General features: G+C 36.5%; 2 protein-coding genes across 5 annotated transcripts; both read left to right on the forward strand.

Moving 5' to 3' along the window:
* On the forward strand, positions 850-5,831 carry LOC109850437 (probable serine/threonine-protein kinase PBL19). 3 transcript variants are annotated; one of them, XM_020420464.1, is made up of 6 exons: positions 850-1,051; positions 1,929-1,970; positions 2,060-2,449; positions 3,134-3,394; positions 4,100-4,222; positions 5,002-5,831. In XM_020420464.1, exons 3-6 carry the CDS (start codon positions 2,069-2,071, stop codon positions 5,530-5,532), a joined length of 1,296 nt encoding a protein of 431 aa, XP_020276053.1. In that variant the 5' UTR covers positions 850-1,051; positions 1,929-1,970; positions 2,060-2,068; the 3' UTR covers positions 5,533-5,831. The 3 variants fall into 3 exon arrangements, with proteins under 3 accessions (XP_020276053.1, XP_020276044.1, XP_020276060.1); XM_020420455.1 differs by having other exon boundaries at positions 851-1,026; XM_020420471.1 differs by lacking the exon at positions 850-1,051 and adding an exon at positions 1,271-1,481.
* Positions 7,765-13,506, forward strand: LOC109850456. 2 transcript variants are annotated; one of them, XM_020420479.1, is made up of 11 exons: positions 7,765-7,907; positions 9,289-9,674; positions 9,754-9,917; positions 10,642-10,715; positions 11,496-11,550; positions 12,031-12,105; positions 12,207-12,280; positions 12,383-12,431; positions 12,899-12,983; positions 13,066-13,122; positions 13,233-13,506. In XM_020420479.1, the coding sequence occupies exons 2-11, from the start codon at positions 9,347-9,349 to the stop codon at positions 13,289-13,291; spliced, it is 1,020 nt and encodes a 339-aa protein (XP_020276068.1). In that variant the 5' UTR covers positions 7,765-7,907; positions 9,289-9,346; the 3' UTR covers positions 13,292-13,506. The 2 variants fall into 2 exon arrangements, with proteins under 2 accessions (XP_020276068.1, XP_020276073.1); XM_020420484.1 differs by lacking the exon at positions 7,765-7,907 and adding an exon at positions 7,928-7,995.

Here is a 15,020-nt window from a genome sequence, read left to right on the forward strand (position 1 = left end):
AGAGTACAGAGGGCTACAATCTCACAAAACCACTCACACAAACCCTAAACCAAATCTCTCAACTTGCTCACAAGTTATCCCTCTCAAAGTATTCGGAATACTCACAAATCTCTGATTAGAAACCTTAAAAAATCGTGTTTCAATTTATATCAAAACACAAACCCAATGCGAAGAGGAAACCAAATTCAGGCCCAACCCGACTCGCGGTCGACCGCAGAGACACGTGCGGTCGACCGGACAGAACGATAGAGACTGAAAAAACATTACAGGGTTGGTCGACCGCCGTACCAATCACGATCGACCGTGAAAAATTAATCCCGTGCACATTTACGGTCGATCGCCGCGCCACTCGCGGTCGAGCGCTGAAAATACGAACTGTTTTCTGCCCATTTTTCATGTATTCGCTTCAGTTCTCTCATGAGATGAATTTGTGGCCGGCTGTCACCTGTCTTAATTTTATATAATTAAATATTATTTAATATTTTGTGTTGGATTGGGCCGTGTCGCTAAAAAAAAGAATGGTGAATAGAAATAATGGAACTAGATACTGAATTTACTACCCCGTACGCCTCCTGAAAGAGTTATATTGTTGCAAATAGACCCCCTGTGTGGAATTCTATTGTAACAGATAAACCCCTGAGAGAGTTACCTCGTTGCGGACAGGCCTCTACGTGTTCATAAAAATCTCCGTGTTTTAATTATGAGACTTTTGAGGCTTAGATTTGCCTGCTATCGGGTCGGGTCCACTCAGCCGCAGATCCGAACTATTTGATAAAAGTTGGAGTCCACTTGCATAATAAATTTGAGTTTTGTTTCTGTACTCTTTTGAAAAGTCTCCGTCTGCTTCGCTATTAGTCTCTCTCTCTCTCTCTCTACTTTAGTGGGTGAAGCTACAAAGAAGCCAGCTGCCCCGACTTGACTTACGAAGGAGTCTTGCTTTTGATTTTCGTCATGAAATCCCCATTGTAGCTCCCTCTTTTGATCCGCGGTTGGTTTTTGATTTTGCCTGCAAACTCTCTTCGAAGGGTTAGTTCTGATTCTGTCGAAAAAGGTTTTTTTTTAATATTTTTTATTTTTTCCATTCAACCATGATTGAATTCCTTGGTTGCTTCCTTTCGGAAATAACATGTTTTCTTAATGGGGAAAAAATTTGCAGCCTAGTAATTGATATGGGTTTTCTTGCAAATTGACAAATAAGTTAGTCGGTGAGGTGAATTTTCTCTTTTGTGAGAGGATTGCGTGTCCCCTTCAGAAAGGTGGGGTTTTTTTTTTTTATTATCACACTGCGGTTTTATGGGCTTATATTTGGGAATTTGAGGAAATTTTCAGCCTTGTTCTTCAAATTGATTGGAAAGTATTTGTGGGTTTTGCGGGAAATAGCCTCATAGTTAGATCCAAGCCTGAATTTCTTCAAAGACCGAGCTTTTGTGTTACTTCATCTTCTGCAAATTGAAATTTTCTCATGATCCTATTTCATAAATGTTGGTTTCTATATTGTAGCATACCGAGAATTATATTAGATCAGAGCTATGAACTGAGCTTTTCCTTTTCTTTTGCATCATCTAGATTGAATTATTCTCATGATGTATTTTCATGCCCGGTGCTTTTTATATTGTAGATTTGCTCTATACTAAGTCATTAAATTTCATTATGGAATAAAATTTACTTGAATGATTCGATTGGGTCATTTCCCTCCTAAAAAAATAAGTGCAAAACTTCCTTTGGAGGTAATTGACTAGGACTGCGTCTAAGATTCAATAAATAATGTTTGTTTGCATAATTACATCACCTTTCTCTCTACTCAATTTTTTTACTTGAATAATAGACTTTATGTTTATTAACGTGTAGAAACTACTTTATTTATGGAAGTCATGGATTTTCTAGAAGCAACCTAAGAGCTTACCTATTTTGGTTTTCCAATCTTGTAGGAATTTTGAGGGAGACAAATTCAGTTTGTTAGCCATAGGAAGGTAATTTGAGTCATTTGAAAATTGCGACTTCGAAAATTTTGACGGTCTCTATTCTTTCTATGGCCTCATCCTCTATAGATTTCTTTCAGAGAGGAGCGATGAAGTGCTTTCAGTTTTCAAATGGTGAGAAGAAAGAAGAACCCCATAGTATGAAATCAGGGTCTGCGAGATCTAATAGCACAGCGTCGACCGATCGTGATATGAGGAGATCAGGGTCAGAATTCAACTCTCAGAACGTTTCCGATTTGAGCGCTGAGTCTATTGGGAAGTGTCAGTATCCTAGCTTCTCTCAGAGGCCGAGCAATCTCCGGGTCTTCACCTTTTCAGAGTTGAGGGTTGCTACGAAGAATTTTGGTCGTTCGTTGATGGTCGGTGAGGGTGGATTTGGTTGTGTGTATAGGGGTACAATCAGGAGTAACGAAGATCCAGATACAAAGGTTGAGATTGCCGTTAAGCAATTGAACCGCAAAGGACTTCAGGTGAGTTTGCCTTTACCAATAGTAGTTTGCTTCAATTTTTCGTGTATAGTTCTAATGTTTTATATGATATTTCAATACTTCTTGCTGATTAAAGGAATATCTTGTAGAACCATGTAAAGCAAAACTTTGAGATTTCTTCCTTTATGGAACCTTACTGCGGATAGACCCTGTGTAATATCACCCCCATTGCGGATAAACCCCTTGTAGTTCCCTTGTTGCAGATAGACCCCTGAGTAAAATTGTTACTCTTTTACCCTTAGAAAAAGTGATTTTTTTTTTTTTTACAAATAGACCTCCTGAGCGGTAAATAAGCGAAATATTTTCACTTACAGAGTTTATCCGCAATTGGGCGATTTTACTGGGGGTCCATCCACAACAATAGAACTGCAGGGGGACAATTGGGCAATAGTAGAGAATAGATATTAAGGGTAGTGACTAGTGAGTCAGAGCCTTTTAATATTCATGGAGATAAGTTACTTCTTTGAAGATGTTTTGTTAGTATCTCTTCATGGCATAAGAAAGCTTCAGCGATCGAAAATAGAAAAAGTTTTACAAATATTGTGAATAAATGATAGAACAAATTATGCACTATGGGGTCTTTGCTTGTATATGATAATGTAGCTTTGCTAGTCTTTCCAACAATTAGTGTCCCTAATTGGTTTATATTATCATATATTCTTTCAGGGACATAAAGAATGGTTAACAGAAGTGAATGTTCTTGGGATTGTTGATCATCCAAATCTTGTCAAATTAGTGGGTTATTGCGCTGACGATGATGAAAGAGGAATTCAGAGACTTCTTGTGTATGAATACATGCCTAATAGAAGTGTACTGGATCATTTGTCGCGTAGATCGACTACAACCCTTTCATGGCCGATGAGGTTGAGAGTAGCTCTTGATGCTGCTCGGGGTTTGACCTACTTGCACGAAGAGATGGAGTTTCAAGTAAGTATCTTCTTTTTATTTAATAGTTCTATTTTCAAAACTAGGTACCCTCTGCATCTTTCTTATTAGGGTTAATTATGGGGAGATCCCCTCTACTATTGCCCAATTCCGAATGGACTCCTTGTAGTTTTATTGTTGCTGATAGACCTTTGAGTGAAATTCTTTTTACTCTTTTACCCTCAATAGAAACAGAAATTTGTTTTTTGGCAAAATAAATCTCCCGAGGAGAAAAGAGTCGAAAAGTATTTCACTCAAGGGGTCTCTGCAACAATAGAGCTACAGGGGGGTCTACCCTCAATTGGACGATAGTGCAGGGGGTCTCTCCCCAGTTAACTGTCATTATTATTATTAACTTTTTTTTATTGAGAACAAAAACTCTCCCTATCATTCAAACGGGTGCTTTAGTTTTTAAGCTATTACTCATCAGTAAAAAGTTGCTGCCTGGCAAGTTAATTTTTGATGAAACAACATGAGCTTTCATTACCTATGATTAACTTTTGTGTAATTTTTTCATTAGCTTTATGGAGTAGAGAAAGAATCTTGCAAAAGAGGTAGCATAGGATTTAACTACCCATCTATGTTAACAAAGAGGTAGTACTATTATGATTTTATGATTAGACATGTCCCTATCAAGACTACGATTGTTTCAAAAAGCTTACGCGATGACTTGTAACTTTTAATAGTGACCTTTAAATATGTTCTCAGATTATCTTTCGAGATTTCAAGACATCCAACATTCTGTTGGATGAGCAGTGGAATGCAAAACTATCAGACTTTGGTTTGGCCAGGCAAGGACCAGAGGAAGGATTATCTCACGTCTCAACAGCAGTATGTCCCCAAAAATGATTATAGATATCATCTTTACATTTCAACATTTCATATACTTACAGTCGAGTATTTGGATTAAAACCATTCCATGTTTTTGGAAGAAATGCCAGAATAAAACAAATTTATGTTCCTTGGCTATAGATTAGTGTAGGGCTAAAGTGTGTAACTATTTGACCTATTTCCTCACTGATCTATTTGGAAACATCACCCTAAGGAAGTAAAGGTCATGCAAATACAGTTTGTTGGTAATTAAACATTCGAAAGGCATTTTTAATTGGAAGTTTTGTAGTAATTCTTAACAATAGTATATTTTAAAGCAAAATGGCAGTCTCTCATGTCAGGATATTTAGTTTGATATGGAAAGCATAATTGTGCTTGGAAGTTACTGTGACTTAACTTGCTATCATAATTTAATTGCATATGGACCCCTTTGCAACTTTTTATTTCTAAATCTGATTTGACGGATAGACCTCATAGATGAATTTTCTTGACTCTTTTACCTTCAGCGACTCTTTACGCGCAGGGTATAAGAATCCAACCCCCCAAAAAGAACATCTAGGGGGTCTATCGGCCAAAATTAAACTATAGAGGTAATAAGTTTCAAAGAATGACACTACACGGGGTCTAAGTTTTCAAAGAGATGAGATGAATACAATAAGATTTTATAATTCGATCAAAAACAGAAGAAAAGAGTAGATGATGACGATTTTGGATCTATGTTTTGTTAATAGAGATGATTTTACTCTTCTCGTAATTCTGGCGGCTGCTAATTTAAACAGGTAGTGGGGACTATCGGATACGCTGCTCCTGAATACATGCAAACAGGCCACCTCAATGCCAAGAGCGATATATGGAGCTACGGCGTAGTCCTCTACGAGCTCATCACAGGACGTACTCCAATAGATAGAAACCGACCAAGAGGTGAACAAAAGCTGTTAGAATGGGTGAAACCCTACATATCCGACATCAAAAAGTTTCGTATGATCTTAGATCCAAGGCTAGATGCACGCCAGGCTCTAAAATCCGCGTCAAAACTTTCTACTATAGCAAATAGATGTTTAGTAGGACGACCAAGGTCTAGGCCTAAGATGAGTGAAGTGTTGGAAATGGTTCATAAGCTTGTTGAGAGCGCAGAGCTTGGGTCTCCTCAGCCGCCATTGATCAATCCTAATCAAACTCAAGAAGCGAATAATGAAGAAGGAAAGAAGAGGGGATTGGATTTGAAGCGAAGAATTGGGGATTTGAAAATCGATGGAAGAAAGTTGGTTTGGCGAGGTTGGACTCCAAAGCTCATAAAGACTTGCAGCTAGCAGAGATGAAGGGATGTTTCGGTTAGAAAAGTTCCTTTTTGTGTATTAACGATCAGAAATATGAAATTTCTTGTACTAGAAAGAAAGAAATGGTTGTGCTCACTTAATGTTGTATATTCATTTTGTTCGTATGAGTGATAATAACTAAGTGTAAAGCTGTTCTTTCGAATTGCAGTTGCATATGAACTTTGTTTGTTTCAAAGAGAAAGGAAGCAGATTCATTTGTTGCATTTTTCGGGTTTTTACCGGGATTTTTGACAATAATGGTAAAAGATTGAGAGTTAAGTTCAATCAGTGAACTGACAGAACAAGATACGGAGAAAACTAGACAAGTGAAATTCTCCCAAAAGAAAAAGGGTTAGCTTAGCCTCTGTCTTTGATTTGTGAATTTGTTTAACGAGCACAGCCTTGATTTTTGGCGTCCTCCACAACATTGCATGTGATGTTGCATTATTTCCTTGGATGTTGTCGTTCATCAGAGGCAAAATTTCTAAACCAGGCTTCTCAAAATTTTCCCCTCTTGAACTGCAAAGTACAAGTTGGATAGAAATCTAGTGAAGGAGCCGGAAGTGACACACCGACCAGCACAGAAGCGCACCGACTTTTTCTCATAATTGCACATAAACCCCTTTCGTACACGGTTTTTGACATATTATCCTTATAGTTTTATTTTGACATATTGAACTGAGTAATCTGATATCCTCTTTAGGGGCTGTTTGGATCGGGTATTTTAAAGGGGAAAGGAGGGAGAAAGCTATCAATTTGTTAGCTTTTTGGCAGCTTAGCTTTCCTTTAAAATCGTCTCTTAATTTGTCAGTTTTTTTGCAGCTTTCCCCCAAAATCGTCTCTATAAGAGGCGATTTTGAGGGAATGCTGCCAAAAAAACTGATAAATTGGCAGCTTTCCCCTCCTTTTCTCTTCAAAATACCCGATCCAAACGGGCCCTTACTGTTTTCTAAGCAAGATGACCATAATTTTAAACTACACGTATGAGTTCCCTCATGCGATCCTCATACGCCTAGTTAAGAAAACAAGAGGCTTATTTTAAACAAATCGTGGATCCAAAATTCTAGACAAAGCCAATTTACCAGTCAAAGAAAGAACAAACTCACTTGTGAAAAGCATTGTTCATCACTAACCTGTGGATCTCCCTTCTCCAAAAGATTCTCCCGTCAAGTCCATCATGCGCTGGTCAAAATTCTAGCCTAAATCTCATGTCGGGCTCCCCAGTCTACTTATAAAAATAAAAAAAAACAAGAAGACAAAAAATCTGAGACTTGAATTGGACTTTGACTCCTAAAACAACCGAAGCTCCACACTACCAATCTTAACACCTTATCACGTGATGATTTGATTTCCCATAATTCAATGTTCATTGTTTACAATATTGTTGTCATAAACTTTCCCTTTTGTCATTTTGAATTTACTATTTTGGATCGCGTCGTATTTTGTATGGACAAATTTTCAAAACCAACCCATTTGATAAACTAATTGTAAAAAACGACCCGTTTCAGATTTATTTAGAGAAACCGACCTGGTTTCAGCACTGTCGCTGAAACCAGGTCGGTTTTTCTAAAAAACTTTACGAAACTTCACGGGAGTTCAACTCCCGTGAAGTTTTTTCTCATAACAAAACTTCACGGGAGTTGAACTCCCGTGAAGTTTCGGAAACTTTTTTTCAAAAACCGACCTGGTTTCAGCGCTGAGGCTGAAACCAGGTCGGTTTTTGCAAATAAAACTGAAATGAGACTTTTTTTGGGAACAGTTTATCAAATGGGTTGGTTTTGAAAATTTGTCCTATTTTGTATACATTCTCTTCGAGGAAGGAAGTAAGATTGTATCAAAATAATACCAGTTCTTCACTAACTTTGGATGGCGTCATATTTTGTATACATTCACTACTCGTAAGAGTTAATATTCTTTAGCTCATCACGTACACTCGTATTTCTAAAAGTGAAAGATTCCAAAATCAGTATATTAATTAAATTTTTTTTATGTACTGATTTAAGAGTTCTTCTCTCATCTTTGCTGTACGCCTCTGCATCTGAAAGGACGGTCCAGATTCATCCATTCGACGGTAATCAAGGCAAACGGCCCGCTGCCAAGAGGACAGAGCCGGAGATCTGAGGACCTTCCCCTCCAATAGGGTCGTGGGACCCACTTGTCAGTGAGCGGGTGAACGGGTGGGGGTGTAAGTAATCTATTCATCCCGTGACGTCCGCGAGAATTCCTCCATCTCTTCTCGTCTCTCTGTCTCTCTGTGTGTGGCCACTCGAAGCCGCTCTCTCTTTTTCTACCGCAGAAAGCGATACTTTCTGGAAATTCCAACTGATTTTTTTTTTCCTCTCTCTCTCTCTCGATTGCTTCAAACCCAAGTAAGTTCTCAAATCCTCAATTTCTTTAATTGGAGATTGACATTTAATTACGATTAGCTGCTTCCATCTTGATCTCGAGTTTCAGACGGTAAACTTTGGCTAACGAGCTTTTAATTACGATTAGCTGCTTCTTGATTGCTTTGTAAACCTTTATTTCTTGATCAGTTTCTATTTACGATTCCATGAAATCTGACCTGCAGACTGCAGATCATCCGTGCACAACGGAAAACATTGTGGCGTTTTTTTTTTTTTTTTACTGGAGATTTGTTTGGATTAACATCTTTGTGATCACAAATCTGCTAAACAATTTTTATTCTCTGAAAAGTCACTCGATTTCTGATTCTCTATTAGTATAGTGGTAACTTGCAATCACAGTTTTTAATTGCGAATTTTCCATTTAGATCTAGAATATTCATCCTGTTTGAAAAAAAAAAGATAAATATAATAATATCAGGGGGGGTTTTTTTCATGGAAACCACCATATATTTAGGATGAACGTGAATCACCTTAGAGCCTGTTTGGCAATCTGTTAAAGCTGGGTGAGGACTGAAACCGGCCCACTTTTAGATGCGTTTTTGTTTGGCAAAAACTTGGGCCAAAGCTGTCCCAAGTTTTTTGTAGGCCGAAAGAGCTCCTTAAACTGGATTTAGTTTGGACCAGTGCCCATGGTCCAAACCAAAACCAGTTTATAATGAATGACCCAGTTTTTAACAGATTGCCAAACACATCCAAATTACTTCTAATTTATACCTAAACCACCTACAAAGTTAGTTTTCCTTCCAATCAACTACTTGATTTCACTTTGCTTGCAGAGCATCAACAAGAAGGGTCATGTGCTTTATACGCGAGATTAAGTTAAGTGAGGTTATTGTTAGGATTTCAGGAAAATTTTAGTAGCAACGTAGGGAGCTGGTCGATTGGAAGAAAAACTAACTTTGTGGGTGGTTTAGATATAAATTGAAAATATAATATGGTTTATGTAAATTAACCCTAATTATAAGGTGGATTCTAAGAAAAAAAGGCAAAATATCATATATAATTTAGAGCTAAATGTTGAACCTGTCGGTAACAAATGTGTCGTAGTGACCTCTTTTATTACAATTAAATGCTTCCTATGCCTCTCTTCTTATTTTCGATCATGTTAGTTGCTCTGGAGAAGAGAGGTGCAGAATTTAAATCTATCCCAAGTCCCGAATACTAAATTTTCCTTGAGTTGATTATCTGAGTACTAGGATGTTTGTTAGCACTTTCAAGGCTGCATTTTTTGGCTTCTTTAACCTTGTTAGGAAATAATTAGGTGGTCATAAAATCTCTGAGCTAAATTGATGTGTATGTTCTTGTCTAAAATTTACAACGGCCTCATTAGTTAAGTATGTTGCAGCTGTTTCAGGTACTATTGTTTTGCTGGGACATTTTTCTAGAAGGTTTTCCATAAGCTGATGATTATGTACTATCAAGATCCTGAGATACTTCGCTGGGGTCTCGACATTCTTAATGTCGAACCATTTTCTGATTCTTCTTACTGTGGCTCGAATACTCAAAATGATCCCCTCGTTTATGGTGTGGGCTATACAGGAGAAGGTAATTTTGGTGCAGACAGTATTTTTGTAGAGAATGATGAGATTATAGCACATTCTCTTCAGGAAGAATTCTCGCAAGTTGCTGTTGCAGAAGCTACCAGTCCTTCAAACGAAGGTGAAGAACATACTCAAGAATCTGTTCTTACACAGGACTGGTTCATTCCAACAATGAGAGATTTCTATTCAGGTACTTCTAGATAACTGGACATACCTAATCCCTGCTACTGCTCCTTTACTGATATCATACGATTGTTCCTTTTTCCAAGTGAATGAGGATATTCAGGAAGTAGTAGATGATGTGGAGTCTTTAAGTTCGTGTTCAACTCCAGGTGAAGTATTATATGACTGGGAGGAGTTAGAGCCTTATGATGACTCTTTTACACTGGATGGTGAAGTCGGCAACAAATTTAATCAGATGGTCCCTGTTCCTGTGAGTCAAAGTATTATTTTTATTTTTCTGAAAGTGCTTCGATTATTAACATTAAATCTAAGCTTTCAATTAGTATTTCCTCTTTTCCTGTTATTCCTCTGTCTATTTTCGTCAGTAGCTTCTATCATGAAATATGAATGACCTCCCTCCCTAACTTCGTAAGTGTCGGTTTCTTAACTGTCATAAGTTAAGGATCATGCCTTTTCTCAAAATACGAATGGTTAGAATGATTTCAGAGCCATGTGGATAAAGAAACTTCTAGTCTTCAGTACACCATCTATAGTTACCACCAACAGATGGTTACATGTATCTCATCCTTTGTGTCTTCAAGTACTTCTGTATTTTATTTTTCTTTCATATTTTCTCGATATGAGTTGACTAATTTGATTTCATGGTTATTATATTTAGTATTGAACATTTGAATTTGTTAACTTCTCTGATCATGTTGCTTTGATTTTACTTCTGCTGGAAATATTTTTATTTATAGCTCTGCATATTATGCATATTTATCATATTGGATATGCGTACGCAACCTATTTACTATTTTTGGAGAGAAATATCTGAGATATTTAATATATGTTACCTTCATACAAAATTCTTCTGCTGTTATATTGTTGCTATTAATGTTGCACATTATTATTATTATTAATTTGTTTCTTGTGCTTTAAAAGAATTTCCTTTCAAGTTAGTGTGTCATTTATTAATTGTCGCATGGTCTCTGCAGCATGTTCCAAGAATTAATGGAGAAATTCCTTCCTTTGATGAAGCCACATCAGATCATCAGAGGCTTCTTGACAGGTATTATTACTTCATATATTCATCTTTAATATTAATTTGAGATATTCATGTTAAGCAGAAGAAGCACATATTTTGTATATCATCTAAACACCTTTGACATGATTTTGGAAGATTACTTCTATAGGACATTCTGTAGGAATTTGAAGGGTGGGTTAGCTTCATAAGCTTTACCTGCAAGATTAGGAAAAGGCAGATGTATCTATCATTTATTGATCAATTATTTTTATTGCAGGATTTTCATCATGTATTTGGGCTAATTTTGTGCCTTTGTGATGGGTACCCTATATTAATGCATATGGTTTTAAACCTAAAATCCATATAGGTCACCTTTATAATCCCGCATCTTCTGATGAAGTTTTAGTATGAGGAGGATGCCATACCCTAAAATGAAGAATGAGGGAAGTTTGCAACACCCAAGTGATTGAATCGTCTAATATGAGATATACTATATAGGGAACTTCGGGATATATTAATTTCTTCAGAATGTGAATAAAATGCATGTTCCACACCTCATTTTAAGATGATGTTATAACGAATTAAACATTACAAAAATAACATGCATGTATGCACCCACACACGAACTATGTTGCCATGTCTGAAACTTCAGTTTGCTCTAGCATAGAACACTTATGTCTCTGTCTATAAATCACAACTATATAACTCTTTATGTTAATCATGACACTGATGCATGACATTTACTGGACAACTTACTTAATGTGAAGTTATTAATCTCTTTTATAATTTCTACATTTTGCTTCTGAGATTGCTTCTTGCCTGTAGATTGCAGTTGTACAACCTGGTCGAGCGTAAGGTTCAAGGAGATGGTAATTGTCAGGTTTGTTGCAGTGGTTTTTGTTTAGTTGAAGTTTAAACAGTCCTTTTAGTACTGCTTTGACAATGAGGTGATGTAATTGGTTGGCAAATGCAAAGCCAAATATTTTGTTCTTAAAATGTGGGTTGAGAATATTGTTATCAAATCATTCTTATATTGGTTCAAAATATGTAGACAATCTTAACCATTTTAATACACCTACACATGACAAGATAAAAGAAAACCTTGCCCTCGAAAAACTGTGCATCTTAGGTTTCTAAATGCTGCTTGAGGATATTATTATCACATCAGTTATTTTAAACACACTCATGTTAAAACTCCTTGGCTTGAGCTAATATGTCCAGCGCAATTGCCTTATGCATTACTTCTTGGTCCTATATCAAAAATGTCTAACCTGAAGTGCTCCAGAATCTTCTTTTTTCAACTATTTTGACATTTCCCTCTTGTTAACTGATCTTAATTGTTTCTTGCATATTGGTTCAGTTTCGAGCTCTATCTGATCAATTTTACCGCACTCCTGAACACCACAAGTTTGTACGACAGCAAGTCATCACTCAGGTCTGTCCATCATTGCCAACAGCTATATTAACTTGCTTCATTTCGATTCGGTTTGATGTTCATAATTCTTTTGAGGCTAACTTTCTTTTGCACTCTCTCAGCTTAAATCCCATCCAGAAAACTATGAGGCATATGTCCCGATGGCTTACACCGACTATTTGAAAAAGCTATCTACGTATGGTCTCTTTTCTCCTGCACAAGGTTTTCATACGTAACAGAGCTTTGAGGATTTTGCTAATTTGTTTCTGCCGTTTATATGTTTATCATTATAAAACAGGAGTGGAGAATGGGGTGACCATGTTACACTACAGGCTGCTGCTGACTCTGTATGCTAAGATACTACTTATTCTTTAGAGTTAAAACCCCCAGAGAAGCTTGGCCCATTTGAAGTAATACCCAATAAGTTTTGAAATGATACTAACCCCCAAAACTTTTGCATTTTTCTGAATCTATTTTCAGGTGAACCCCTAAGTTTTGGGGGTTATCTCATAAATGGGCCAAACTTCTTGGGGGTTTTGTGAAATTTACCCTATTCTTTATGTATCTTATTCCCTTTCTCGGTTGGATATTCTACGCATAAGCTATGACGACATTGTGCGAAGTAATCCCAGTCTCAAATATGTGAAACAAACATCAGAATTGTTTCACTGATTTTCTCTGACATGACTTTATCATGGGGGACTCGTTTTCCAGCATAATTTGCAGGGATTCCGCGAAAATACTGGCAAAAAAACAGCCCTTAACTGTAACAACTACAGAGTTTCTGACGCATTTCATCCTTGATCTTGTGCAGTATGGTGTCAAAATGTTTGTCATTACATCTTTCAAGGATACTTGTTACATTGAGATTCTGCCTAGTGATCAGAGGTCCAAGCGAGGTAGCTTTCTTACGGCTTCTACCAATTATAATTCAAGTTTTATGGATACATCCATATCCGGTTTCTTCTTGCATAAATGCAGTTATTTTCTTGAGCTTTTGGGCTGAGGTGCACTACAACTCAATATACCCTGAAGGAGGCAAGTTCAGTTAGTCTCATGTCTCGTCTATTCTTCTCTTTTAACTCTTGAGTTTTAGGATGTTTTCGTTTTATATGTCCTTTTTTTGTTTATTCATTTTGTTCCTTCAGATATGCCAACCTCAGAATCTAAGAAGAAAAGCTGGTGGCGTTTTGGAAACAAAAATTAGAGTAGTTTATCTATCTCTATACATTCTGCAGTTGCTTGTGCAACTTTCTTTGGTTTCTGGGGGAGGATTTAATCATAGCAGCAATAATCCTATTTTCAGTGATAAAATGAGGGAAAACTGCCCTTTTCTTCATTCAAAGTGCTGTTGTAATTTATATGTTAATACAGCAAAAACAATGATTCTGCGAAATGAAAATAAATTCATGTAGTGAATCACTGCCTGGCCATTTATTTTGTCCATATACCATCCAGAACTTAGCAGTTCATGGATCAAGATAGGCTGCAAATTTATGAACTATTTCCTTTTGAATTGTTCAAATATGAAAAGAAAACCATCAATCCTCGTCATAACTTTGAAGTTTCAGTGTAATGCTTAAAGAGACTTAATTTAAGATGGTATTAGAGCAACTCAGATTTGTTCGAATTCAATTGGCCATGAATTTAAAGCAAAATTTTTAAAATTGATATAGTTGCTTGAGTCCATGTTTATGTTTCGGCCTGTTAAAAAGACGCTCAACCTGTGAAAGAAGCAAAATAAGTGCTACAAGTATGCTGTTTGCTTGCAGATTTAGAGTGTGAAACACAACAAAATAAGCACTACAGTTCGCATTGTTTAAGTTGTATGTGAAGTGCAAGATTTAAATACAACCAAATAATAGGGCCTGAATGCCATCCAAACTTGAGGGACTAATAGCAAGCTCAAACATTTATCTGCATTATAATTTTGTTCATGAATTTGGATCCTTTCCATTACGAAAAAAATAAGAGAGAGACCACTATACCGATTAGCCATTAATTTATCTTGTGGTTGGTTATGATTTATTCAAAATCTGGTAGTCATTAGAACCCCGCTAATAAACAAATCCTAACCATTCAATAAACAAATCAAAAATTGTGGTATAGTAGTGATCTCGGCACTATTTTTTTTTGTTTGTTCATAAGAATCTTAATTAATACACCATTCTTCTTAATACGATTCATAAGCCCCTACCATATGATTCGGAACAGAAACATACTTGTTCATAAGCTCTTGCCATATGATTCGGAACAGAAACATACTGGTTCAGTTCAGTAGAAGAACGTGTAATCCTTCTCTTTTTCTTTTCTTTCCTTTTTTTCTTTTTTCTTTTTTCTTTTCTTTTTTTTTTGTGTGTGTGTGGGGTGTGGGGTGGGGGGGTGGGGGGGGGGATTATTGGTTGGGACAAGTGGGGTCAGAAACAATTGTTCTCAAGACGATAACTTTATTCCTTTGAGATGTTTTAAGTGGAGTAAAGACTGTAAAGTAAGATAAATTGGGATAATGAGACAATTTGAATATTTGATTTGGTAATCCATGTGAGATAATTATTGACATGACACCTTCGTAAAATATAATCTTTATTTATTAATTATATCTAAATTAATTTATCAAATTGGTTTACAAATATAGTTATAACATCATTTATGTGTTTGGATTGATGTAATTGGAACCATATGTTCTTCCAACAACATTTATGAGTGTTTGGTTGGATGTAGCTGCAACTCAAAAATGTTGTTGCAACATTCATATATGCTAAAAATGAGGGTGTTGCATTCACACTCAAAATTTAGAGTATTGCAACAATATTTGAGTTGCAATTACATGTGAATGCGATAACTTGAGTCGCAACTACTTATAGATACAACTATATGTGTTATTGCAGCACCCTCTAACCAAACACACCCCAAGCAATGTCCCAAAATTTTAATTA

This window comes from Asparagus officinalis, chromosome 1 (assembly GCF_001876935.1).
Source record: "Asparagus officinalis chromosome 1, Aspof.V1, whole genome shotgun sequence".
NCBI lineage: Eukaryota > Viridiplantae > Streptophyta > Magnoliopsida > Asparagales > Asparagaceae > Asparagus > Asparagus officinalis.

What these genes read in the sequence shown, in the direction of transcription:
- LOC109850437 (XM_020420464.1), top strand. Translation starts at nt 2,069, where the DNA reads ATGAAGTGCTTTCAGTTTTCAAATGGTGAGAAGAAAGAAGAACCCCAT. An exon ending in TGAACCGCAAAGGACTTCAG is followed by an intron (nt 2,450 to 3,133) that starts GTGAGTTTGCCT and finishes ATATTCTTTCAG; the next exon opens with GGACATAAAGAATGGTTAAC. An exon ending in ACGAAGAGATGGAGTTTCAA is followed by an intron (nt 3,395 to 4,099) that starts GTAAGTATCTTC and finishes ATATGTTCTCAG; the next exon opens with ATTATCTTTCGAGATTTCAA.
- LOC109850456 (XM_020420479.1), top strand. Translation starts at nt 9,347, where the DNA reads ATGATTATGTACTATCAAGATCCTGAGATACTTCGCTGGGGTCTCGAC. An exon ending in ATCAGATGGTCCCTGTTCCT is followed by an intron (nt 9,918 to 10,641) that starts GTGAGTCAAAGT and finishes TGGTCTCTGCAG; the next exon opens with CATGTTCCAAGAATTAATGG. An exon ending in TACAGGCTGCTGCTGACTCT is followed by an intron (nt 12,432 to 12,898) that starts GTATGCTAAGAT and finishes GATCTTGTGCAG; the next exon opens with TATGGTGTCAAAATGTTTGT.